At 39.0% G+C, this 27087-nt stretch overlaps 2 protein-coding genes across 3 annotated transcripts in view; one reads left to right on the forward strand and one right to left on the reverse strand.

Moving 5' to 3' along the window:
• LOC108433638 (ras-related protein Rab-8B-like) lies at window positions 1-7825 on the forward strand. The gene is made up of 7 exons (XM_017708347.2): window positions 1-248; window positions 3676-3736; window positions 4530-4590; window positions 4695-4772; window positions 5349-5438; window positions 5592-5708; window positions 5893-7825. The coding sequence occupies exons 1-7, from the start codon at window positions 125-127 to the stop codon at window positions 5983-5985; spliced, it is 624 nt and encodes a 207-aa protein (XP_017563836.1). The 5' UTR covers window positions 1-124; the 3' UTR covers window positions 5986-7825.
• LOC108433637 (transient receptor potential cation channel subfamily M member 1-like) overlaps window positions 7744-27087 on the reverse strand; it is a 26710-nt gene continuing 7366 nt past the window's right edge. The window contains exons 2-27 of one of the 2 annotated variants that reach the window (XM_017708345.2): window positions 26247-26323; window positions 25427-25628; window positions 24926-25139; window positions 24639-24763; window positions 24337-24508; window positions 23551-23725; window positions 23306-23429; window positions 20857-20941; window positions 20661-20761; window positions 20072-20254; window positions 19314-19448; window positions 19068-19118; window positions 18810-18950; window positions 18691-18720; window positions 18285-18574; window positions 17866-18094; window positions 15943-16065; window positions 14996-15127; window positions 14756-14884; window positions 13664-13915; window positions 13250-13424; window positions 12309-12329; window positions 12063-12207; window positions 11669-11871; window positions 10389-10521; window positions 7744-10276 (exon numbers count right to left, since the gene is read on the reverse strand). In XM_017708345.2, coding sequence (XP_017563834.1) covers window positions 8872-10276; window positions 10389-10521; window positions 11669-11871; window positions 12063-12207; window positions 12309-12329; window positions 13250-13424; window positions 13664-13915; window positions 14756-14884; window positions 14996-15127; window positions 15943-16065; window positions 17866-18094; window positions 18285-18574; window positions 18691-18720; window positions 18810-18950; window positions 19068-19118; window positions 19314-19448; window positions 20072-20254; window positions 20661-20761; window positions 20857-20941; window positions 23306-23429; window positions 23551-23725; window positions 24337-24508; window positions 24639-24763; window positions 24926-25139; window positions 25427-25628; window positions 26247-26323 — 5052 coding nt within the window. In that variant the 3' untranslated portion in view covers window positions 7744-8871. Of the gene's footprint in view, window positions 10277-10388; window positions 10522-11668; window positions 11872-12062; window positions 12208-12308; window positions 12330-13231; window positions 13425-13663; window positions 13916-14755; window positions 14885-14995; window positions 15128-15942; window positions 16066-17865; window positions 18095-18284; window positions 18575-18690; window positions 18721-18809; window positions 18951-19067; window positions 19119-19313; window positions 19449-20071; window positions 20255-20660; window positions 20762-20856; window positions 20942-23305; window positions 23430-23550; window positions 23726-24336; window positions 24509-24638; window positions 24764-24925; window positions 25140-25426; window positions 25629-26246; window positions 26324-27087 lie in introns of both variants that reach the window. The other variant, XM_017708344.2, reaches the window with a different exon arrangement.

Raw genomic sequence — 27087 nt, forward strand, 5'->3', positions numbered from 1 at the left:
GCGGCGGAGGCAGCCTCCGTCGGCGCGGCGCTGTGTGAGTCGGTGTCAGTGGAGGAACAACGAAGACCGCCAGCCAGCCAGCCAGCAGCCTTTTGACAGTTACGGCGGAGCACCGGCGTGGTAAATGGCTAAAACCTACGACTATCTCTTCAAGCTCTTGCTCATAGGGGACAGCGGAGTGGGAAAGACATGCCTTCTCTTCAGGTTCAGCGAGGACGCGTTTAACACCACCTTCATTTCTACAATCGGTCAGTGCACCCGGTCGGTGGGTAGCTAACGTTAGTGGAAGGGGGGTAATGCAGCTTCTCTTCCCTGCATAGACTAGCACATATCTCACAGCACCACTTGATCCATAAGGTATGCTATTTACAAGAATCTGTTATCTGTGTCTTTGTCACAGCAATTCAGCAGAGAGATCAGCTTATTCAGCAGGCGGTCGCACATTGGAATATGTAGTGAATGAAACATCTGGATTCAGCCTGCAGGGTTTATCCTTATCTGCGAAACTGTTCAGGCCTGCGGATAATCGGAAACATAACGATTATCACAACCAGAGGGAACAAGACATTTATTATTTAGAGCGTTTATAATGGAGCCCAGAATGAACTTCTCATTTATGTAGAACCAGGTGTACTGTGCATTGTAAACCTCTTGCAGAAGAACTATAAACTCATGGATGATTCAAGACAGTCCAGTCATGCACAAATTTCAAACAATGAAATCTCCTTACAAATGCACTTCATTCTTTGTTTTTAAGAGGTCTTTCAGATACATAGGCAGTAGCTATGTGACATGCCAAAAGGTTGTAAATTGGTAATGCTGTTTATCCAAGATCCCAGATGTCAATTTCATCTGGAGTGTCACCGAACAGCTGGACCAGAGCAGCAGAGCATGCATTAAGAACTATCAGAATATACATTTTCCTATTTTTTTCTTTTAAAACAGCCCTTTTTATACATAATAATACACTTTCATTGTTCTATACCTGTTTGTTTAGCTACAGCATAATATACAGTTCCTGTGTTTTTTAATGTAGGTCCTATATTTGCAGTGATCTGTAGTCCAGGTTTCCGCTTCCAGTTTTCCACCCGATTTCAACACATTTAAATCATCGCCATACTGTCTGCCTTTGTTTGAGATGACGCCTGGAACTTGGTGGCCCAGGACTTTCCTGTGGCCTGGAAAGAGTTTTTCTATGTGTTTGAAAATGAGCAAAAAGGGGGAATTTTTTAATTGTCCCATTTTGTGCTTCAGTGCAAACCTTAGCGTTATAGGTCTAATAGTTCTGCAGTGTAGATGCTTGACATTCAGCAGAGATGTTTTATAGACACTGTTTTTCTGAGTTAATGTGTTTTCATTGCACTTCAATTTTTCTTCATGAACAATGTCATACATTATGTTGACAGGCAGACTTTTTGTGCTTGTATGACAACAATGGGCTGCAAGGTTCATGGCCAGTTTAGCTGGGAAAGGCTTTCTGTCCCACAGAATCAGGCCTGACCATGAACACAGAGCCGCACTGTTTAAAGCCACCTCTGGCTCTCGTGACATTCTGCGAGTTCACGCCTTCATTCTGCTGACAAGTCAGTAGGCAGAGGCCTGATGGGCAGCTACTTCCATGTGCCAGGAGGTGGTTGACCCTGGCTCTGGCCAAACTGCAGGCTTCCCTAAGTGCCTCAGAGCATCGGAGATATCAACCAGTGCTTCCCGTGACTCATTCGCTCCATCTGGGTGAACTTAATTTATCTTACATGTTATTCAAAAATTGTAACATAATTATCAAATAAGTGTTTGTTGTTTGAAATTTCTACATACAGCAATTACTACATACAGCAAGACAGTTGCATTCAGTTAAGCTTCTTTTCTAACATAAAGCTCCCCTTTGCAAAAGGAATTGTTTGAAAAGGATGGATGTGAATGATGTTTTTTTCCAGTTGCTTCCCAGTTAGTCACTGGAGACAAGAAGCTATGCTAACAAGTAGTTTTCTCTAGATATCTGTGTGCTCACACTTTCCGCTAGAAGGAAAACAAGACAGACATCTACCTAGCGTACCATTTTTTCTGGGCGCCTCTTTGGGTTTCCAACATTCTCAGCTTAGCAGTTACCTTAAAAGCTATGCTGCAGTTTTAAGTTGTATTAGCTTTAATTTTACTTGCACTGCATGAGCCTTTAGGAACTTTTAAAAGATATTTTTAAGAAATAAAGTATCCTTCTCAGATTGAAATGTCATATATGTTGCTTGTTCAGAGTCACCTTACAAAAATAAATAAATAATGTCGGCTTAATCAGAGCCTGAAGATATGCCAGCATGATGGAACAGAAGCTAGATTTAGCAGATGGGTATCAGGAGGTGGTTTGGATGGCATGTCAGACGTTGTTAGGAAGCTGTGGTATAAGACAGGGCTAGCAACTTGTCTGTCGCTCCCCCTTCTAACAGAAAGTATGCATGTAATGAATACATTGTCTGTTAAGAAAATGGTCATCCTTAGGAATTCTGTTACAAGTGTTTTGGGTGTGGGTGATATGACAATATTGTTAATGCAGGTAATTACAGTACATTATAATATCACAATAAATTGTTCTAAGTATATTGTGAATATTGTCTGTACTTAAATAACACAACTGCATGATTCATTATAAAGAGGGCGTGATCAGTTCTGCTAAATAAGATTTAGTGCAGCACAACATGCAAACCACTGAACAAAAATCATTGTACAGATTTTAAATGTGACTCTTTGGGTGCTTTCTTATCAGTTTATCAAACCTAAGTAGAACTAAGTATTGTGATATGTATCAAGTATTGTGTATCATCAGAATAGCTCCAAGTGCCATGATACTATATTTTTGCTATATCACCTCCCCATTCATAGCTTGGACCTTCCCAATCTTTGTGTGAATCATCCACAGATTTTTTTCTTCTTGTAAGGGTCTACCAATGACAACACTGTTTATGGAAAGCACGTTTTTGTCTACACTGAATATTTGAGTATTCTGTTGTGTAAAGTTTGCATGTTAAAGGGGATTTCTACTAGTTTTTCGAAATTTCTGCAAAATTCAGGCATTGCTATGTGAATAAAGTAATTCAGAGAGGTTGATGTGAAATTGTTAATTGCAGAGAAACCTATCAATTCAGATTTCTCTACAATGTTAGTAATAGGTACTAGGAGTGGCAATATCTACAACACAAATATAGCCATTTTATTTACTCTCCAAATCTACCAGTGGACCTACACATGTTTTTTGTTCTAAGTAGTGTTAATAATAGTGAAATAGTGGTAAATCTGAAAAAAATCTGTTCTATTTTTCCAAACAAAGCCCTGCATGTACCTCTTGTCAAGGATAATTAAAAATGCATTTTAGGCCAAAACATTTATCTCAGAACAGTCAAAAAACAAAGTCTTAGGTATTAGGCAGTGTATTCATAACAATTTCATGTAAGAACCTTATGTGAGCTTATAGAAACATTAAACTCTTCAGACGTCTGCTTCCTATCACCACCACTGTGGACATTTCTCTCTGTAAGTTTCTCTGAACATGAGCTGAACATTTCATGTCAAACCATTCTGAATGACCTTGTTTACATCTTAACAATTAATTCATGTAGAAATGTTGAAAAATCTGTAGAATTCCCATTTAAGTCTGCTGTAATAGTTTTTTTTTTACAATTCTTTTAGGCATTGACTTCAAAATCAGGACTGTAGAGTTGAATGGAAAGAAAATCAAACTGCAGATATGGTAAGTATTGTGATTTTCAGAAATTTACCTTTTTTTTCTTTCATTTAAATTTCACAGAATTCAGTAAGATTATACTCAAAGTAAGATCCAGTTTCTAAAATGGAACTGTAAACCACACTATTTTCAGAGTGATGTGCAAGGTGTTTATGTTTCAGGAGACTTCAGGGTGGACTCACTAAATTAGTGTAATCTGCTTATCTGTTACCTGAATGCTCAATTCTCAAGTGTTTGTTATTGACTAATGTGATCTTGCTGATAATTTGTGATGTTACTGTGATGTCGCCAAATAATAAGAAGCAATGTACACATTATTCAGAAGTAAAACAGGCAAAGAAACTATGGTGTGGAGCATACAGCATAATTTTTAAAGCGTTAGTTAGTGTAATTTCACAATGCGTGAGCGGTTTAGGAAGGAGTCAGTGGACTTCCAAAATACTGCAGAACTTTGTTATGATCCTGCAACCCACCACCCCCTAGTTTTGTTAGATTTCTGAATAAGAGTGAAATGATGTCAGAAGCGACAATAGTATTTCCTGTTAGGGGTCAATGCTTACATGCCCAGCCCAGTCATTAGGTGACTAATGTGGAGAAAAGGACATGCACACAATGTTGCAGTAAAAAGAGCCAGCCTGCTCTATTTACAGGATGTGTAGATTGGGAAGGGTGGGCCTGTAAAGCTCCATAGAGAATGCAGGACATGGTAGGGTTACAAACTGAGGAAGTAGGGTGAAGATGAATGGCCTTTCTGTCTGGTCCAGTGACGTAAAATGTACGCTGTCTGTCCTGATTACAGGGACACAGCAGGCCAAGAGAGATTTAGGACCATCACAACAGCATATTACAGAGGAGCCATGGTGAGCCCAAGTTGTCCTCTTCATCACATTGTGCTACTTCATACATCTGCAGTTGAATATAAGATGAAAATGTTTCTGTCTTTGTCCCTTCCTCTCTTTGCCAGGGCATTATGTTGGTGTATGATATAACGAGTGAAAAATCATTTGAAAACATCAAAAATTGGATTCGCAATATTGAAGAGGTGAGTCTGAGGAACCCTTGGCAACACAGTAGTAGCAAGATAATTTCCTCTGATCGGCATTATCTATCAATCGTGACTCATTTACTTAGGAATATGAAGAGCATATAAGTAGGATAACCTCTTAATATAAGTTTGTACTGCATGTTAGGAGTCATCATTTCCACTCTTTGAGGGCCAGTACCGTTTGGCTGAATTGATTACCTCTGCTACATGTGATTAACGTCCAGTAAAAGGTTTTATATTAGTTTAATGTTATGATCAAATCATAAAAATGATACGTCACTCTTCACCAATCCTGACGTTAGAATACCACTGCAAACGCTGAAATTTGCAGAGGTATTCTAAGCTCAAGGTTGGTCAACAGTGGCCTATAATATTAGAGATTGTTAATTAGATGAAGAATTCGGCCAGATGAATTGGGAGAAGGAAAAGCACTAAAATGTTCGGAGATACCCAAAGACCAGGATTTTAAAATGTGATTATATCACAAAATGTGATAAGCTGTTGTCTATTTATATCTGTATTTTACCACAAGTAGGAGAATAATTTGTGCTGCATGCTTATTACTGTCCCTAGCATGCATCGTCAGATGTTGAGAGGATGATCCTTGGAAACAAGTGTGACATGAATGACAGGAGACAGGTGTCTAAGGAGAGAGGGGAAAAGGTACAGCATTTCAAGATTGCTCACTGTTCTCTTTTTGCACTTATAAACAAGTAGTCATAACCAATTAGTATGATAGTAATGTGGGGAAAGACCTTTGCATACAGCTAGATTTTTAATGTTTAATGGTTTATTATGGCTTATGTTTTCTTTTAGCTGGCAATAGATTATGGCATCAAGTTTTTGGAAACTAGCGCAAAAACCAGCATAAATGTGGAAGATGCCTTTTTCACCCTGGCTAGAGACATTATGGCTCGACTGAACAGGAAAATGGTGAGCCATGCTGTTAACTGGAACTGTTAGCTAACTCTTTTTGAAGAACTTCAGTTCTTTTACTCTCTCTTAACAGCAGTTAAAACAATATAAACAACCTTAGAATGTACTTTACTGAGTTGCAAATGAATCCGTACTGTTTCATCCCTTCTAAATGATCTTTCCTCGTTATTGCCTTTTCTAGAATGACGGCACTAACTCTGATGGTGGGGCAGCGCTTAAGATCACAGAGAAGCGCTCTAAGAAGCACAGCTTCTTCAAGTGTACACTGCTATAATGTCAGGACACGTACATAAACTCTATCTCTGTAGCTGCAGAATTGCTCAGCTAATATAAGAGGTCATGTGAGCCTCTTAAGAGACCTGTGCACTCAGGCTTCTATGGCACGGGAAGCCTCCTCTTCGCACAGACCGCAGGGCAAGTTGGCAAAGTATGATGGCTGTTGGAAAAATTCAGCTGGTTTATGAAATTGGTTTCTTTGGACCATTTTTGTTTGTGAATGAGAGACAAGATTTTAGGGTTTGACTGACTTGCTTCAGTTGATTTGTTAAAAAAAACAAAAAAAAAAACAACAATGCTATAATAAGTTATAAATTTTACAATTATTCGACTTTTTGTGTTTTGTAAAGCTTTTATAAGCATAGCACATATACCTCCTAAATATTTGCATATTATTTCAGAATTTCATAAAGGAAGCTTAGACATTTGTGTCAGCGCGTGTTGGTGTGTGTTTTGTGTTCTTTTATTCTAACCAAGTGCTCCTCTGTTGCACTGCCATTGTATGAAACAGGACAGAGGATTATGTGCAAAATGTCTAGCCATTTGTGTATTAATAAGGGTTTGAGAGCACCTTATATATAAGTGGGGCTGACTAAGATTTCTTATTTTGAGAATATCTTTGAGTTCTTCCCACAGGCACATAACCAGGAATAGCACTGACAGAGATCCTGAACTCCCCTCAATGAGGAGACTCAAATATAGAACATGACAGCTGCAGAGCATGATGGGTAGATGTGCGCTTTACAGTTTGTCTATGTGTGTATTAAGCAGCAGCCAATCAAAACAGACCTATATAGCACACATTCTAGAAGAATAGTAACATTATTTACAAGTATTTCTGATCAATTAATTCATGTTCTGCAATGGACATTTGAGCATGAGTGGCAAAGGTCTAGAACATGTTTGTTGTGGAGTGGCAGAGAGGTGAGGTGGGGTTTGAAATATCTCTGTTTGAATGTATAAGAAAGCCACTAATGCATGCTTTAATAGTTGTACAGTGAGCTGTGTCTGTCATTTTTCATGTTGCCATGTATTGCTGCAATGTATCATAACAGGGCACCTCCTGTGCTTATTGTTGTTTGATGAAAGCTCAAAGAACATGTCACACTAGTACCTCTTAAAAAGTGCAGTTGCTAAAAGCAGTATTATAAGTTGTGTTTGTGGTGTGTGTTGGTGTGAATCCATATCTATACATTATGCCCACTTAGTAGTAGCATTCATTTCACTGGTGCCAGTGCTATTAAAACAGTTGAATTTCTGTGTTAAGAGTAAGTAGCCAAACTGTTTTAGTTGCTGTTACATGCACTGACGTTTCAGAAGAGGAAACAAGTTAAGAGACATGAGTCAGCAATAAAAAGTTCTTGTTAGGATCCTTGTTTCTTCCTGCCACTGTTCCAGTTGAGGCCTTGAAACTGTTGCCTGTGCATGAGTGTTTTGCTCTGTGGATCTTCAAGGTCAGTTTGACAGAAACTGAGGTAAAGTTCTGGAAGACTACTTTGAAGCTTGCCACAGAATACAGACAAATGTAGCCTATTATTCCAACACTGACGTTCAGATGGGACCGTTGCTATGCACATTTAATCCATACATATCTGTGGCAGTGTCCTGGTTTTACAGATTTGAAGGTTTTTACAGGTTTTGTGAAGTATTGCTGTCAATGTACTGCCATGTATCAATTCAGTAAGGAAGTGCTTTCTCAAACAACCTACCCATCTGGTAGGCTAATGGTTGTTTAAAAAAGAAAGAAAGTATAACCTATTTTAAGTGTGATTTTTATTAATTGTGAACTTTTTGTACCACATATAACCAAAGTAAATGTTGCATAATGTTGTGCTAAATGTGTGTTTTGTGTTTCCTGATTATTAAGTGCTGTCACGTAAGCGAACCACATTTATACAGTTCACCTTCAGAGACACCAGGGGGCATTGCAGTGCTGTGTGAGCTCTGCCGTTTCTGAAAGTCAGTACTGAACAGGAATGAACATTTGTGCAGGTGGATTTTACATGAAGGTACATTTAGTTCAGTTTTACATACTTACATATGTAAATGTACATCAAGTTGTCCACTGTAATAACAACATATTGAGAAGTGTGATTATTACTTAGCAATACTAAATGAGTTGCAAATGGAATGTGAGTTGCTTCTCTAATGTTTGTGGACTGACAGTTCAGAGTTTGTTCTATTCTTGAGTTTGTGGCAGGTTAAGTTACAAGTAATAAGCAGAACTTACAGGACTTACAGTACCCTTAAAGGCGCACTCTGGTGCAACAAGATCTAGATTATATTTTGGTTTAAAAACTAGTACAATCCTCTTTATGATGACATCCTGAGGGTGGGATACATCATGAAAGTGGGAAACTTTAAAAAGCTATATGTATTTTGGGGTGAATATGTGAGGGTGGGCTGCTTGATATTTTCTCCCACTTTTTGGCCAATGCAGAAGAAAGCCAGAGGATAGGACGTCTTTACGGATAGATATTATGCCTGTATTTATAAATACAAATATACATTTATTATAGTCAGCATTTTTATATTGCTGTGCGAGATTCCTGGTGGTTTTATGATGCATTTCCAAAATGTATACTGTGTGCTTCAGATTATTACATAACCTGACAAATTATATATTAAATGCTAGCTTTATGCCCCTTTAATTCATAACTGCAACTCAGAATCGTGTTGCCAAAAAACATTAGCATGTAAAGGTGAAATATAAGCAAGAACTATACATTGAGAATTTTTGCCTTACTCTTGTCTTAAAGATAATCAACATACATTACAAATCTCCCTTAAATATGAAGTAAATATACTGAAACCAAGTCATAATATGTCAGAGAACATAATAACAGCATAAATATTATGAGGATATACTGCAGCATGCCCTTCATCATTTCTCATAGCAGTCCGTCTGGTCTGCCGTCTTAAGGTCTATCTCATTCTTCAGCTCCTCCTCACTTGACTCTTTTGCATATGTTTTGTCAGCCTTGTCAAGGGAACCTCCGCTTGAGAGGTCTCTTTCACTGCAGGAACCACGGGGCTTGTCAATGCTTTTCTCCAAGGATTTGCGCTGTTTTTTGTTCCAGCTCTTGGATCTTCCAGGAAGGATCATTCTCTCTTCAGGAACATTAAGGTAACAAGAGTCAGGTACATTTTCATCATTCTCATACATTTTTGCAGCATTCATGTGTCCTTCATGGCTGTCTGTTTGGTCTCTGTCTCTCTCTTCAGGAGTGTCCTCCACTTTTAGATTTACATCTGTGCCATCACTGTTTCTGCCATCTTGGTTAGCCTCACTCTGCTCTTCCTTGCTTTCCCCATGTTCATCTTCCTGGGGTCTCTCCTCTGGCCGTCTTTCCTCCATGTGAATGGATGGAACTTTTAGTCTATGCTGGCCCTCGGCTTGATCTGCCTCATTTTGGTGTCCACTTGGAGGCCTGATCATTGATACTTTAGGTGCTTGGCCAAAAAGGCTGGGGTGAACTTTATATTCAAAGCCAGCACTCCATCGCCTTACATTCGAGGACCCATCAGTCCCTTGTTCTGGAGAGCTTGGGTCTTTAAAAGCATCATCGTCCCTGTTTGCTGGGTCAAACAAGATGGTGCTTCTAGACTTCCTTGCTGAAGAGGGTGAAGTGCTTAGTGTTTCTGATGGGTAGTATCTGAACGCCTTTACCTTTTCTAAGGGGAAGGAGATGGCAGCATCAAGCTTAGCCCTTTCAAATGTAATATCTCTTTTAGCTGCAGAGTTATCCTGACCAACTGGGACAGACTGAATAGGTTTTTCTTCTTGCACCTCTCCACCCTGATTCGTATCTTCAGGTTTCACATCACAAGGGGAAATCCGGATGTCCACACATGAGGGTGGGCGGCTCCTTAGTACTGGGACCTCTACCTCCAAATTCGGTCCATACTCCTTAGGATTGAGGGTTGTGATGCTGGATGCCTTGCACATTCTGCTCAGTTTCACTGAGGCCAGCTGGCCTGCTTTGCTCCCCTCTTTCTCTTCAGTCGGGGGGCAGTCATCCAGGTAGTAGCGATACAGACTGTACCCATCAGCACTGTTAATGCTGCTGGTGCGGAGGAGACAAGGAGGGCCATACACTGAAGAAGCTCCTGACCGTGTCCGGGTCAATTCAGCATGGTCAATCCCAGCCAGCTTCTCCAAAGCATTCATCATGCGAGAGTGGATGTCTTCTAACTGGGCCAGCCTAAGGTCTACTGTCTGCAGGGAAGCCTTCATCGTGTTCTCTCTCTCATTGACCTCCTCCAGACGCATGGACATGTTTTCCACTCTGTCAAGAAACATACAAGGCTTGTTCAAATTTACAGACTTTGAAAAAGTTCAATTCAATGCCTTGTTAATAGCAGTAGCAAACCCACAGGAACATCGTGTTCTGGCAGTACCTGTCAGATGTCACCCTTATTCTTTCATCATTTGAGTTCTGCTGCTCATCATCTTTCCCTCTGAAGTACTCTTCCACACACTGCTCCTCAAATTCATACAGAGACTTCAGCTCTTCAGTATTCAGGATAAGCTCTTGGGAGAAAAAGGTAAAACTGTGACCAGTCAATGTAATGTCAGTTTTTATTTATTTACAAACTTTTATTTGTATGTTGCAAATATGATTATTTTTTATATAAATTTCAATAATTATAATTATTAAATAAGTTTCAAATATTAATATTATTCAATATTAATAGAAATAAGCATTTCATGTATTTCAGTCACTTTCCAAAATTTTCCCAAAAAGGGCATTAAAACAAGTGTTTTAAACTTTATATTCTTTGTTGACCCTGTGCCCACCCTATATGAGAGTAACCCTCAACATATCGCATATTCACAGCCACCACATGATTGACAGCCTGTGTCAAATGTAAGTGTGCAGTTTATTTTCAAGTATGGAGCATCACACTAACGCAACCTTACATGAAGTATGAATTTGGTTACTTGAATATACATAAATGTGAACTCATCTTTCGAAAATAAAAGTTTCATAATGTATTAAACAAATCCTACATAATAATCAATTTTTTGTCTTTTTGTCCATCAGCTTGGCAGAAAAAGAGCTAACAGACTTTAAATATTAGGCCGTGTTAGATTATGTTAAATAATGTCCTTACTGAAGCATTTGGTGAAAAGGACAGGAATATGTAATTAAAATATTACATCCTTCAAATATCAGGTTACAGCTGCCATAAGAAGTAAAGAAAGGAAAGTGAACAAAAAGCTATGTTAGTTTACTGCTAACATATAATGGTGAATTCCATAGAGTCGCCGGCAGAAATAAGCATGCTGATATTGGGGTTAAAAGCAAATGCAGTTTTCAATGTAAGAAAGAAAAAACTTTCACTGTAGACCCATAAAGAAATTTGAGATTGATCTGACTCTCTCACGTAAAAACAAGTATTTGCCAACTGTCCAGTAATGTACTGTGGGAGGGTGACTTGATTATCATCACACAGTTTATTCTCACTGTATAACATACTGTATGTTGCACTGAGACAAAGGTATACAGATAATTGTAGAATTGCTACTGGGTGAAGTTTTTGAGTAAAAAGGGAAAATACTGTGCCTAGCCTCTGCGCCTGGATCTGAAATCTGAAATGTACACAATGTGCACATACATGTAATTTCCATGTCTTAAAGATACTAGCTCATAGATCTTATGTTCTGGTAAGCTCACTGAGTCCTTTGTCCTTCTCGTCCAGCTCTCCCTCCTTTTTCTTGCCACAGCGGCAGCAGACCCTTCTGAGGAAGATGTAGAGGTGGCTGAGGATGATGAGAGGGGGAGGAAGCACTGGCCTGTCATGAAAAGTCATGATCAGCTGGTATCGCTGGAACTTCCATACCTGGTTTGAGATTGACTTCACCTCAAAGAAGGTGTTGCTATTAGGGAGAGTAAATGTGATGAATATTGTATTACCAATTCCATGACTGCATATAGCACATATATGCCAAACACCATTCCAGGAGTTTAATAATGTATATCTATGAATAGCTTCATATTATGAAGATATACACAATACCCTAAGTCACAATACCCTAAGCTGTATCTATGTATTAATGTATACACTTACTTGAATACAGCAATGAGCAAGTTGACAAGGAGGATATTAGCCACTAGCAAGTAGCAGGCCATGATTGCTGGAGTGAGCCAGGCACCAGGAATGCAGGGTGGAAGTTTCTTTCCATCTTCATCATACATATTTTCTCCACAGGGGGCTGAGGGAAGACTTTACATCTCACTCCTGAACACTAGTGGTAATTTTTTTTTTCAGATTGAAAGGGTATCTAAGCTATACAAGTACTAACAGTTCACTTACGATTTATTTCCATGGCATAAACTGCAGAAATGTTCCAGAGAGATAAATTCATGGAAACAGAAAAAGAGAACAACAACAAAAAACAGTGCATGTTCAAAACAGCCACAGTTAACTAAAGTTTACTGTGCAACTCATATCTTCCTTCATATTTTAATTCTATGACACTATTGGGTTGTAAACTGGAATAGTATAATTTTTTATATAATTTTATATATTTTATCATATCATTTTTATGTGCTAAAAGGAAATCTTTAAAGGAGGCAACTTTTCCCTCTCAAAATCAAACATACTGCTCTCTCTACAACCCTCATCATATATTTTAACAACATTTGTACAACTTATATGCACAGATTACTTTTATTTACTGAAAATAAGTTCAATCAAATAAGCCTAGAAATTGTCTAGGCAATAATTTCTAAGAAAGCAGTGTTTCAGATAAAATTTCACATTTAATTAGAACGTAGCCATTCAGCAAATGATTTGACACCATTTTTTTCCTCAGGAGAGAAAATGGGGTTGTTTAAGGGCATCTTACCCTGGGGGCTTCTTCCCAAAAGATGCCTTATAATTCTTAATAAATCCTTCATCTCCTGAAATATACACTATCTATGACTCAAACTACAATGCGTGCCACGTTATTCTTCTCTTTAAAGTGTTGTTAGACTGAAAACATAGTGAAATATAGCTGTTTAAACAGAAACAAGAGCTGAGTAACAATAATGTCGCATTCAACGTTTTAAGTTGAATGACATACAGCTTTGTGCAGGGGACAATGTAATTTTAATCAAAAAGCAATGTATGAAAAATTATGTATGTAGTATGACACTATAACCAGAGTATACATCAGTTGGGTAAGACACGGGGAGGACAAACATGCTAATGGGACTCAATGTCCACCCTGGAGGCAGGAAAAAGAATCTTACTATCAATTCTAGTCTTACGGTCTATTGAATCCGCAAACACCTCTCCGTAGATCATCCAGTACGGCATGTAGAAGATGTTCCGGGCCAGGCGCCAGGTAGGCTCTTCATCAGGGTGCAGGATGGCCTGCCGTGCTACACCAAAACTCATCAGAACCACCAGCATGATCACCACAAAGTACAGCATGTCAATCATCTGAAAGACACAACAGCACAGGGTATAAGGTGAGTATAGTCAGACAAACCTGTTTTTTTACTATTTATTTGAAAGCTTAATCATGTAAATTCTCAAGGGTGTAAAGTTCATCATTTAAATGGAAAATAGAAAGTCTAAAGTGGATTGACCCGCTGAAGCCTGCTAGAAGAATCCAAATGCCAAAAGCACAGCACCTTAATCCAATATTATCGATTATAATTATATCGTATGTTTCTTACCATTTTTCCAATCATCATGACGTAAGGTCCGAGGTACTTGTTGACACCAAAAATATCGAGCACACGGATGTACCAGAAGATGATGTCCACACAATAGATAACCCTGCCATAGCCCATGTATGGTTCAGGCTGCAGTCTGAGGAGAAGACCAAGCATGAACGTAGAGATGGCTACCAGGTCAGTGATGTTCCAGTACTCCTCCAGCCACACGCTAATCTTCTGTCTTAGCTTACCAGGCTCCGACATCAGGATCTAGCAGATACCAGAATATTTTTGCATTACCACCTTAACTTTAATGTAATTGCTTTTTATTATGCCTTTTCTGCCAATTTAATTGTTTACAGTATAAACATACCCTTAGGTATAATACAAACACTGCTTGGTCAATCCGCTTTCTCAGGTATTTCTATATTTTTAGCTCTGGACCAGGTATTCAGTTCACAGCCTTCAAGGTCCAGTTACATACTTTCCATATTCTTTTCACCAAATTTAAAATGTGTGATGGCAAAGTGGCCAACCAGCTACATTGTTCAGTTAACTATAACTGCTTTAAACTCCAGTTTAAATCATGGTAAAAATGACTACAATAATTTAAGAGTGTTATGTCATTTCTACACTGTTACATTTTCACTTTGTTTTGGCTGTACAAATGCGTCATCTGTCCTGGGACAACAGATGAAATTTACCCATAATCGGACTCTGAGACAAATAATGCTCTGTCTATTATCGTTGTCTCCTAACAATAAAAGCAAACATAGATAATTAGAAAGCAGCCCTGTCATCCTTTCCTTCTAACAGAGTAATTGCATTTTGACACCTGGATGTTGAAGACAGCTACCAGCACAACCAACGCTAGAATAAAGACTTTTGCCATTTAAAAGCCATTGAGGTTTTTTTTTTCAGAGATGAGTTATACCAGAAATGTTGAAATTAGCTGTTCTATATGAAAAAAATATTTGAATATGTTGAATTAACTTTGTCTTTTTTGTCTACTTCAAGTCAAACTAGCCCTGCCGCATTGATTTTAACTTTGTGATTGCTTTACCTTTACTTTCTGCTTTTCAGTGCAGTGCAAATCTTGCATTGTCTCACCTGTCTGACTTTCTCCAAGCCCAGTGTCAGTATGTACGAGATAACTATCCACTCTTGTTGTGATGGCCAGCGTTCCATTTTCACCAGGACGATGTAATTGTACAGCATAAGATACACAAGGTAGGATATCTGCCAGAACATATCAAGCAAATTTACAGATATGAAAGTTTGCAGTTCTTTCTTAATGACATTGTATTTACATGAATGTTGGTTATTAAACCATATGAAAACAATACCAACAGTGTTAAACCAAAACTTGGTGAAAGGAGCATTGTAGAACTCATAGATCTTCCTTCCAATGGGCACACGCTTCAGTTTCTTGCTGCCTTCTTCTTCGTCACCCTTCTTAGAGTGTGTGTCTGCATTGGCATCCTGGAAGAACATTGGGCAGTGTTTTAGGAAGCTGGAATATTTTGGGAATTTTAACTGTTGTTATTGTTTTACATGAAGTAATGAAATAACCTTACAGAAGTAATTCATATCACTGAATGAAATAGATAAGAGTGTATATGCTTGTTGGACATCATGATATTATATTATGATACAATATTCACCTTGTAATTTCAATTATAAGGGCAGTCATGGGCTGGAGGTCAGGGAACCAGCCATTGCCTTGTGACCAGAAGGTCAGAGGTTCAATTCCCAGAGCTGACATGATATGACTGAAGTGCCCTTGAGCAAGGCACCTAACCCCTAACCGCTGCCCAGGGACTGTGGTTAAGGCTGCTTAACGCTCTGGGAATGTGTGCTTACTGCCCCCTAGTGTGTGCATTCACTATTGCATGCGTATGTGGGTGTTCTGCTGCATGGATGGGGTAAATGCAGATGTCAAGTTCCTTTGTGTACAAGCACAATTGGTCAATTGTTCTTTAATCTAATAATAATAATCTTTTTTACATAATACATTTCAAAACAAGTGTTGAAATTATTTTTAGTAATAAAGAAAATTATTATGAATTATTATGACTAATGCTCTGCCTATGAAATACACATAGGCCTACTAAATATATTGTAGTTAACCCCTTAAAATTCCAGGCTTATTGCATATTAAGACTATTCAGTACTTACAGGGATTTCAATGCAAATTGGCTAGGCTAATCTTAGGTTAGAGAAGTATGTGATAAAACTTTGAGCCTGCCAGTGGGTCCATGGCTTCATGTTTTTGAAGAGACAAACAGTGTAGTTACCCTGCAAGATTTGTTGTCATCGTCCTTTTCCTTGCTATCCTCATTATCATCTTGGTGTGCATCATCACCCAGACGGAAATCCAGCAGCAGGATAGAGGGAGGGAAAATGATGCCCGAAATCACCTGGACACAAAGGATTTTGAGAAATATGCCAGAAATTAGAAAGGAGAAAAACAGACAGAAAAACTACCTATGTGCCAAGATTAGCATTTAATTGCAGAAAACACTGTAATTCTATATCAGTGAAAGCACATAGATTAAAATCAAAGAGAAATGCTATTATTTATTTAAAAAGTTGGGATGTTGTGTAAAACATAAATAAAAACAGAACACAATGATTTGCAAATCCTTTTCAACCTATATTCAATTGAAGACACTACAAAGACAAGATATTTAATGTTCAAACGGATAAGCTTTATTGTTTTTTGCAAATATTCACTCATTTTGAATTTGATACCTGCAACACGTTCCAAAGAAGTTGGGACAGGGGCGTGTTTACCACTGTGTGACATCACCTTTCCTTTTAACAACACTCAATAAGCGTTTGGGAACAGAGGACACTAATTGTTGAAGCTTTGTAGGTGGAATTCTTTCCCATTCTTGCTTGATGTACAACTTCAGTTGCTCAACATTCCGGGGTCTCCATTGTCGTATTTTGCGTTTCATAATGCGCCACACATTTTCAATGGGAGACAGGTCTAGACTGCAGGCAGGCCAGTCTTGTACCCGCACTCTTTTACTACGAAGCCATGCTGTTGTAACACGTGCAGAATGTGGCTTGGCATTGTCTTGCTGAAATAAGCAGGACGTCCCTGAAAAAGACGTTGCTTAAATGGCAGCATATGTTGCTCCAAAACCTGTATGTACCTTTCAGCATTAATGGTGCCTTCACAGATGTGCAACTTACCCATGCCATGGGCACTAACACACCCCCACACCATCAGAGATGCTGGCTTTTGAACTCTGCGCTGATAACAATCTGGACAGTCCTTTTCCTCTTTGGTCCGGAGGACACGACGTCCATGATTTCTAAAAACAATCTGAAATGTGGACTCGTCAGACCACAGGACACTTTTCCACTTTGCATCAGTCCATCTCAGATGAGTTCCGGCCCAGAGAAGCCGGCAGTGTTTCTGGGTGTTGTTGATATATGGCTTTCACTTTGCATGGCAGAGTTTTAACTTGCACTTGTAGATGGAGCGACGAACTGTGTTCACTGACAATGGTTTTCTGAAGTGTTCCTGAGCCCATGTGATAATATCTGTTACAGAATGATATCGGTTTTTAATGCAGTGCCGCCTGGGGGATCAAAGTTCACCGGCATTCAATGTTAGTTTTCTGCCTTGCTGCTTACTTGCAGAGATGTCTCCAGATTCTCTGAATCTTTTGATGATATTATGGACTGTAGATGATGAAATCTCTAAATTTCTTGCCATTGCACAACAAACATTGTTCTTAAACTGTTGGACTATTCACTCACACAGTTGTTCACAAAGTGGTGAACCTCACCCCATCCTTGCTTGTGAAAGACTGAGCCTTTCAGGGATGCTCCCTTTATAACCAATCATGACACTCACCTGTTTCCAATTAACCTGTTCACCTATGGAATGTTCCAAACAGGTGTTTTTTGAGTATTCCTCAACTTTCCCAGTCTTTTGTTGCCCCTGTCCCAACTTCTTTGGAACGTGTTGCAGGCATCAAATTCAAAATGAGTGAATATTTGCAAAAAACAATAAAGTTTATCTGTTTGAACATTAAATATCTTGTCTTTGTAGTGTATTCAATTGAATATAGGTTGAAAAGGATTTGCAAATCATCGTATTCTGTTTTTATTTATGTTTTACACAATGTCCCAACTTCATTGGAATTGGAGTTGTACAAAGACTTATGTTTTGAAGTGTCATTTTCAAAACTACACAGCACCTTGAGTCCAGGGTTTTTGCCAACCCTCAGGCAGCCCATCCACATGTCAGTGAGGAGCATCTGGCTGCAGGTGTGGGCGATGAAGTCTCTGTGCTTGGCAGCTACAGCTAACTTCAGACAGGTGGAATTGCTCCAGTTCTTAAGCTCATAAGTCAGCAGTTTCATGGCCACCTGTTCATCATGTTTGTAGGCCTGGTCCAGAAGCTCATATGCCAAAGTTCCAAATTCCCTTAAAATGAAATAAGTTGAATATGATTTTGTGAATGGCCATGATACAGCAAGAGTGGAGGACAACATTGATAGTTTGATAAAAGCAAAGATTATAAATGTTCAGAGTGTTAAAAGTTCATGTTTTTTTCATTTGCATATTATTTCAGGAACAGTAGGATCAGTGAGATGGTTCCAGGTCATTTTCTTACTTGGAGCTGTTATCCATATCCTGAGAAATGTCATCCACCAGTTCACTCACTGAAGACTCATGGGCCATAGCTTTGTAGAGCTTGCATGCTACCAATGCCTTAGCCATGGCCTCCTCTCCTCTCTGCCACAGGAACAGAGCCATCTTTTGCCTCCTCATTAGCACTGCCCACACTATCAGCTCATGGAATGGGTAATGGAAACGGCTGACCTCAGGGTCATCCACATCAATGTCCACCTCCTCCTCTTTCTTTTTCTTTCGCTTCTTACCTTTTGGTCTTGGTTCGTCATCCTAGAAGAGTTGATAGTAAGTCTGTTATTGCAAGGAACTTAGAATTTGTCAACAGTGACATACTGTGACAAATCAAGAGAAGAAAAGAATAAGAAGGAGTGGAAAGTTAGTCGTACCTCCATACCAAGGAGTTTTAGAGCTTTTGGCTGTAAATATGAAGATGTAAGACATGTATTAGATTCTTCAATGTTGATAGTGAAGACATTTCAGTTATGTAGACATTTGTTTCTCTCACCCTTTTAAGGCCATAGAGGTTGTTGTAGAGGGAACGGAAGCTTTTCCTTGTGTAGTTACAGCGGTAGGCTCCACCCATGAGGTATTCTACCACCAGCCCTATGTCAATCAGTGTAATCTGATAGTCTGGTGGGAGGTTCCCCTACAAAATTATAAAAGACAGTCATAAATATTTTTGAGAGCTTTTCATATTTTGCAGTAACAGTAAAGATACAACCTTCATGTGAAGATTGTTTCTTAAAAATAACGAATTCCTTACTTTTTTAACTTCTCGGACTATAGCATTCAACGTGTTGGCAGGCCCAAGTTTCTGAAGTTAACAACAACCAGAAGAGCACACAAAAAAAAATTATTTTTGCAAATAATGAATGAAAAAGGGATGAACGAACAAATAATCCCCACAAAGCATTAGGGTTAGTAAATTCTTTGTGAGGATTAAAAATGTTAATTTCTATTGTGCTGCTTTTCCAGTAAGAGCCAGATGAGTGGTAATCAGCATACTCACTGTGTTATATAACTCCTCCAGGCGTGGGATGGTGAGGAAGTGGTGAATGTTGACCCCATTTTCGATCAGCAGCTTGACAAAGTCTACTCTGTCCAACACCAGTGCGTCCATCATTGCCTGCTCCAATGAGTTCACCTGAGGAGGGCGCCAGTGGGTAAACAAGTACATGTCAATTTCACTTTGTTTAACCTGTGGTATCTTAACCCATGGTTGTTGTTATGAGCATTTTATTAAAATTGCTATTGCGTGTTAATTAGTGTAATTACTTGTATTTTGAAAGCGATGTCTGGGATCATTCAATAATTGTATGTATGTGGTTGGGATTTGGCATTTTCATAAATATGGATTTTTAATTGTTATCGTCTTAATACGTTAGCATATTTTACAAAATTACAGTTACATCTTGGAAGAGCCATACATTTTGCACACAAAAAGATATCACTTAAAATCTAGCTTTCTAGGTCTTCTCTTCGCGCCTGATTTTGTGAAGTCTTCCGTCCTATTTTGCCAAATAAATAACTAACTGAATAAATAATGGCTTTTTGCTTAATAGCTAGGCAGAATATAAGCATGGCAAATAGAAATGTATTGTAAATATAATTGATATTTATTGTGAAATTGTTTATATTTGTGTTAGCTGCTGTTGTCCATTGCGAATGCAATTAGTCACAATTTGAGAGCTTTCACTATTTAAAAAAAAAGTTTATGGTAGAGTGTAATGCAGTATAATTTCATTTTATATTGTCTGTCATACCTACCCAGTTGAGTAATTCCAGCTTTCTGGGATCTGTTTCTTCTGGAACTTCTACCTTTGCCTTGCCCCCCTTGCCCTTCTTGGCTCTGCTCCTACTCTTGGCCTGGGGGCCTCGGGCGGCGCTCTTTGGCTTCTCCTTTATGGACTTTGCCGTGGGGGCTGTAGCACTGGCTACTGCACTTGGAGGCTAAAAAATCAATTAATCCATTGAGATCACTAATTTGGGCTTAATTAAAGGAAAGGTTCAATTAAAGAATTTTCTTCTTACTCTAGATGCTGATCAGCCAAGGCATGTTTGGTATCCTGTGTTTGTTTCTTTAGTAATGGAAATTGTATAAGTAATAGAGTAAAAAGATTTTGGGTGTCATAGACTTCTATCACTTGTTAGCTATGTTAGCTCCAGTGTAAAACTAAAAAAGTAAGGTTTGGACACCAAACATGCCTTGGCTTATTGACTATGTTTGGGGCGAGGAAAAAAAATAATGTAAACTTCAAGTTTTAGTGAGCCCGTCTTTTGAATGATCTGTGCATTCTTAAACATGACAAAATTGTAGGTCTGGGAGAAATCTTTGTGTCTATGTGTATTCACTCACTGGCAAGTTGTGTCCATAAACAAAGATTTGGTTGCGTGCTATGTCCACTCTGTTCCAGGCCAGAGCCAAGCTCAGCTGGTCTGGGGCCGAGGCATTTGTGCCTGAGTGGGCACAGAACATTGGTGGTTTATGACGTATCCCGCAGCTGTACTTTTAAGCTGTATTTGGAAGCTCTTTTGGGAAGTCTGAAGTGTACCTTTAAGTAAAGCTGTTAAGATGGCCATCTCGAAGTCCTGCTGTCCCTCTCGAAAGTCTGCTGCACCCATTCGAAAGACTGTAATCTGTGTTAAAGTTTAGATGAGGACAGTTTATGCTAGTGATTTTTTCTCTTGCAACATTTCTCCGATGAATGAAGAAATGAATGAAACAAATGATTCTCTCAGCAACAGCTTAGAAACAGACAGAGCTAATTAAATGTAGGCATGTCATGTCACGTAACAAAGCAAAATTGCTTCTCCAGAGCATCTCAAAACCCTCTTTAATGCATAACATACCCTACAAATTCCCCCAACTAAATGGAGAAAAAGGATTTCCTTGTTTAAGATGGCTTATATCACATACTATTGCTTCAGTGACCCAGTCACATGTCTAACAGTGTTAAGTGTGATTAAAATGGTGTGGATATAAGGCATTATGCCAATAAGTTCTAGCTTGCACTATTAATGACAGTCTTAACTGTTTATTCTGACTGGACCCTCATGGTTACAATGAGGTAGTGAAGGGAAAACTCTGAGTGAACCGTCTGTATTTAGTTTGGATCCTTTGGGGTTAAACATAATAGTAATACTTGATCCTGAGAAATGTAACCTTAATATGTTTAGTACACAAATAAAAATAAAGGTGCCATACATTGTTATCTGAAGTGATGCCATTGAAGCACCACTTTTGGCTCATAGAACAACTTTTCAGTGAATGATTGTTTAAAGAACTCAACCTAAACCACCCACGTTTAGGGCAGCGGTTCTCAAATCAGTCCTCAGCGTCCCCAGGAAGCTTCACATTCTTGCACTAAGGAGACAATTGTCCACTGAAAGGTTCTTTAGAGAAGCAATAGTGGCTTTTCTCATTCCAAATAACCCTTTTTATCACATTTTTTTAGGCATTGAAGCAAATAGTTTGAAACCATTTATCTCACTAGAAAGCATGTTGTGCCAGTAAAACTCCATAAAATAAACAAATAAACAAAACTCCATACATTAAAAGCCAACAAACATAATATACAGTTTAAAAAAAAAAGTAGCTATCATGATCTGGTCAGAAGAAACAAGGTTGGTTCCTTGCCTCAAGCTATTGCATAGATTTATTATATCCCATCGGTGTTGACGTCATTTGTATTTATTTATAATATTAGTGTTTCTGAGCCTAGGTAAATAGATTTTTACATATAATTATCTCAAGCACTTGAGACCTTTGCACAGTAGTGTATATAATAGAATGGTAGGTCAAGGGCTTTAAGAAGCACTAAGATTTTTTTTTCTGCAATGGTAACCCTCCTATTGCCCAGTACTAATACTTGAGCCTGGTGAAAAACGCCTCAGCATGCTTCATATCACCAAATCAACATTTTAAAAGATATTGTATGTATTTGTCAGATTTAATCTGGCACATAAAAATATATCACATTGGAATTTACTGTGCCTGAATTAGGCTCAGGTATTAGAAAGAGTGGAGGAGATGCTTAGAATGAATTACAGGGAGATGGAGTCCCACAATATGTGAGGGGCAGGAAGAGGATGAATGAACCTGGGCCTGGTGGTGGAGCAGGTGGCGCTGCGCTGATCCTAGTCCAGATGCATAGAACTGGTGATTATCTCTTGTCACAAGAGGTATTAGAAACTACTTATCACATCACTTACCATCTGCAAAATCTGCTGCAGTAGCATAAACACGGTTGCCGCAGTGTGGTCACCACAGAAGACCCCTTGGGGTTTAGCAAGCTGCTAACTGTGAAAATCACTAGATATTCCTTCCTCACTCTGGAGAATTCTTGTTTAAACTACTCCATGAAGTTCTCAATGTGCTTTCCTGAATGGATGATGTGTCAGAATCTATACTACATGAGAGCTGTAATCATGAAAGATGAATGTAGTGAATATAATGAATGCACACAATTCAGGAAAATACAAAGGGAAAGGGAAAATGTCTTTATTTACAAATGACTAGATCAAGAAGGTGACTTTATTTGTAAATGATTGCATGAAAAGAACACATGGATTGAAATGACAATGAACTTTATGATAGTATTTATTTGTAAATTGCTGAATGCAATACAATCGCATACCAATACTGCACAGACAGTTTTAAGTTAATGAAAAGTTATATTTAATTATATTTAATATATACTAATTACAATATCACATTGCTATTTTGTTTACCCATTTGCGCCAAATTCCTTTTCTCTGTGATTCTATGGACATAGAGCACTGCTGATGGCCCACTTAAATAGGTTCTTAATAGGTTAAATAAGGTATCTTAGATCTTAATCTATACAGTCTAAATAGTCTATAATTTAAAATCTATAAAACACCTTTGCACAATTGTGTTACACTGATATAGATCAATTATAGTAATAACACATTCCAAATCTAAGTAACTCTACAGATACCCCCTATTTTTCCTGATAATTGTTTCATGTGCATACTCACCAACTCTCTTTTCTTCATGCATTCCATGATCATGAGGTAGATCTGCTGGGACTGACCCTTGTTGTAGTTAAAAGTCTTCTGAATTGTGACCAGCAGCTGGTCTCGGGCATCATCAGTTATTATTCTAGAAATATTAACACCTACTTTAGTAAACTGACCATTCATTTATCGCCAGCAAGCTACTGGCTCTTACTGTTGAAAACTGACATTAAAGTCATGGTTTTAATATTAGGTGCCTGGCTTACCCTCCCTTCTGTGAGTGTTTGTGGGCAAAGGAGATGATGTCTGAGGCGCGGCCACTGCCATCACACACCACCACAGGCACAGGAGGCTCCTCGCGCAAGCTCTCCAGCACCACAGTGATCATATTCGGACCTCCTTCCACGATCAGACATAAGAGTGGCACTCCCTGACCTAGACCTGGGTGACAAGAAAATTATATATCTGCTTAAAATATGTACAGTCCAAATAAGAGTGACTGTTTCATTATGGTATGATGTTACCTTTGAATGTACAAACACCTTCAAGCATAATGTAACAGCATAAAGTTCCTTAAGTAGCAGCTTAAAAGCCTTGGCTATGCTGTATGTATGTATGCTATGTTGTAGATCTTTTTTTCAATAAATTACTTTTTTGTATTAGATGCCATAAGGGCACTGACAAGTGGGAACTGACATTAACAAAACATTTGTGGGAAAACTGGATAAAAAGTGATTCAGGAGGTGATGTGAGTGGTGACAGCTGAGCATCCCTTTGCTTTCCCTGCCTTATCCCAAGCTCCAGGCATAGGATGACAAAGGGAAACCCACAGGTCACAGATAAGAACATCTCAGTCCACTGATCAACCAGGAAAATATCCACCAGTACTTTCCAGCTGATTGATATAGAAAAAACTGAACCATCTATCAGCCATTTCAACATACGGCATCCTCAAGCTGTCAAAATGTAGCCATAAACAAAGATTTAAGTTGAGGAGATCAGTGCATTAGTGGGTGAGGCATAGCATTACTGGTTTGCCTGAATATACTTACGAGTGTTAATCTTTTGCAGAGAGATGTGCTTCTCCAGCTGCCTGCGCAGTTTGACCTCCGACCCATATTTACCACATGTGCCGTTATCACACAGGATGAAGTGAGAGTGGCTGCTGCTGAGCACAGCCAGCTTGCTCAGAGGATTGGACATTGCCTGGTAAGGTTTGTTCACCTGAAGAAGTCCAGAAGATATCAGTTAACAAGCAAAATGGTTGTAGATTTTGGATTTAGTACCTCCCAGAGAACACTCATCTCTGGAGTCACAGTCAAGAATCTGTATTGTGCATTGTACTCAAACTCACATCTCTTCCTAGGAGATCTTCCTTGCTTTCTAGGATTCCCCATGGAGCAATCCCTATGGCACAGACCTTGCCTCTGGATTTAGAGGAGTGGTCTTTCAATGCATCTCCAACATGACGCATTACTCCTGAAAAATGCCAAACAGCACAACATACTTTGGTCATTTTATCCATCTCCTGTGTGTTGAAGCCCATGCTTAACTATAATTCAGAAAGTCTTTAAAGAAAGCATAGTAAACATAGTAGGTTATGTAATGTGATTTGTTAGTTCTAAGTGTTAATTTGCCCACCTGTGTTAATTCCAGCAGTGAAGATCCAGGCTCCGGTAGTCACTGCAGCCTTTATCAAGCCTTTTCCAAACACCTGCTTGAGTTTTGGTTGCAGGTCAAAGTTCTGGAGGCCTCCATGAACAGATATGAGTAAAGTAGGAAGCTCCAGGTGCCAGTCTTTCACCATGAGGTGCAACAAGTTGTCTGGCTTAGTGTCATAAGATACCCTGATGTACTGGTGAAAAAAGGAGATTGTTATACTACTTGTATTTTTCAGGAACATTCAGTTTAATCTAAAAAGCAGGCTTAATCTGTTAGGTTCTAACACAGTTCAACTGATGCCCAATGTTAACAAAGGGTTGCATAGACTAGTTGACTTGTCAGTAATAAACCCTCTAGCTGGGACTGTGGGCAGGAGTTGACTACCTGAGAACAGTGCTTGAGTTTAATGATGAAATACAGCAAACAAAGTAAAACAAAAGTGTACAGACAGGAGACTCCAGAAAACAATAACATCTCTACCATGGCCTTGTTGATGAATCCTCCTCCCTGGAACTCAATGGTGCCATAAGCATCGGTGGGGAAAGCTTGTGTGTGCTTGGCCACAGACCACTTCTCCTGAGGAGGGTCCACCTGCACCAGCAGGTTGTCCACTGCAGGCTTGTTGGTGACAGCGCCAGATGGAATTGCCACATGCTGAGCCACCAAATTACCACAGACACACCTTAGAAAAATCAAAGAATTCTTATCATAACAGGAAAGTTTTAAGTTGAGAACACTAGACAATCCTTTTTCACCCTTTTCAAATTTTACTTCCTTTAAAAATTGATCTTTTCAAATTCTATTTTATCTTTCTCAACTCTAAAGGATTTTTTACGCATTTATATGCCAGAGGGAGCCTATTTGTGCAACCCATTTAGATGCCCTCCAGTTGCAGTAATGATGAGATTGAAAGTGTGGGTTCTCTGTATGTAGGCCGGCTGTGTCCATGCGGCCCTCTTTAATACGTGCTTCGGAGCACACACAGGCCATTCACTCTGGCAGCCCTCCACCTTGCTGGCTACGGGTGGCCAGTGGACCGGTCCATACCAGCCCCTTTGCCCCCACACAAGCAGCTACAAAGTATCCTGGCACCCAGTGTGCTCTCACAGTGATTCAGAACAGGGATAGTGATGTCAGAATTTCCTTTTAGTTATATAAGACCCACCAAAATGTTGTTGTAGCCTAAATCCCAGCTGAATTAGCATGTGATACATATATCTATATGCACATTATCACTAATTGTCTTCCTAAATCAAGAGCATTAAACTTCCACAATGCTTCATTAAACAAAGGGGCTTACCGAGTTGGATCCTTAGATGGAAAAATGTGGATGCACTCTCTTTTCTGAAAGGTCCTTTCAATCCAAGCTTTCTGGCCCTGTCATCAAAGGAGAAATATACAGTAAGTTTTATTTTAAATGTTGTCATTTCACTATTTAATTGACACTTTATTTCAGATTTGTAAATACTGGTACATGGTACTTAATATACATTCCCAGAAGCTGGAGGTCACTAGAAAAGTACAGTGTTGAAGTTGTTACATATGAAGCACTCTTTTCTCTCCCTCAGAAAATCCATGTGTTATGCCAGTTACTGTAAGAAGTGCTTTTAGTCCCTCAAGTTTTGTTGAGCCTGATGCATTCAATCCTCTTACTACTCCTAATCCTGACTAAACTATAAGCAGTATAATAGGTAGCCCAGTAAAATATACAACCGCATATGGTATATTTGACAGTATAAATGCACACACTGAAAAACTGTAAGAGATTAAGCAGACTGCATGCTGCTTTTGCTGAGTAAAAGGCATTTATTCACAATTACTAACACATTACTCTCAGATGAACGCACTTCTAGCAATGTGCAGCTCTACAGAGTTGGGTGTGGCCCACATTATACTGAGCCATCAAATCTCGGAAAAGCCACTGGCTTACACTGGTATTGAGTGAGATATTAGACAGAAACGAGAAACAAGTGGGAAAAGAGAAGACGGAGAGGCTGCCGATCACATCCACGCCATATTCTGTTTTGATTGAAATTATTAGTGCATAGCAAATTAGACCTCAGATCTGCTTTGAACCTTGGTCATTGGCCTCCTGTTCCCATTCTGAGAAAGTGCCAAGGAAAGCAATGAAACAAAAGTAG

This window comes from Pygocentrus nattereri, chromosome 11 (assembly GCF_015220715.1).
Source record: "Pygocentrus nattereri isolate fPygNat1 chromosome 11, fPygNat1.pri, whole genome shotgun sequence".
Classification (NCBI taxonomy): domain Eukaryota; kingdom Metazoa; phylum Chordata; class Actinopteri; order Characiformes; family Serrasalmidae; genus Pygocentrus; species Pygocentrus nattereri.

Bases quoted from the DNA above. Each gene is read 5' to 3' on its own strand.
- LOC108433638 (XM_017708347.2), top strand. From the start codon at position 125: ATGGCTAAAACCTACGACTATCTCTTCAAGCTCTTGCTCATAGGGGAC. The intron at 249-3,675 runs GTCAGTGCACCC...CAATTCTTTTAG, and splicing joins CACCTTCATTTCTACAATCG to GCATTGACTTCAAAATCAGG. The intron at 5,709-5,892 runs GTGAGCCATGCT...TGCCTTTTCTAG, and splicing joins CTCGACTGAACAGGAAAATG to AATGACGGCACTAACTCTGA.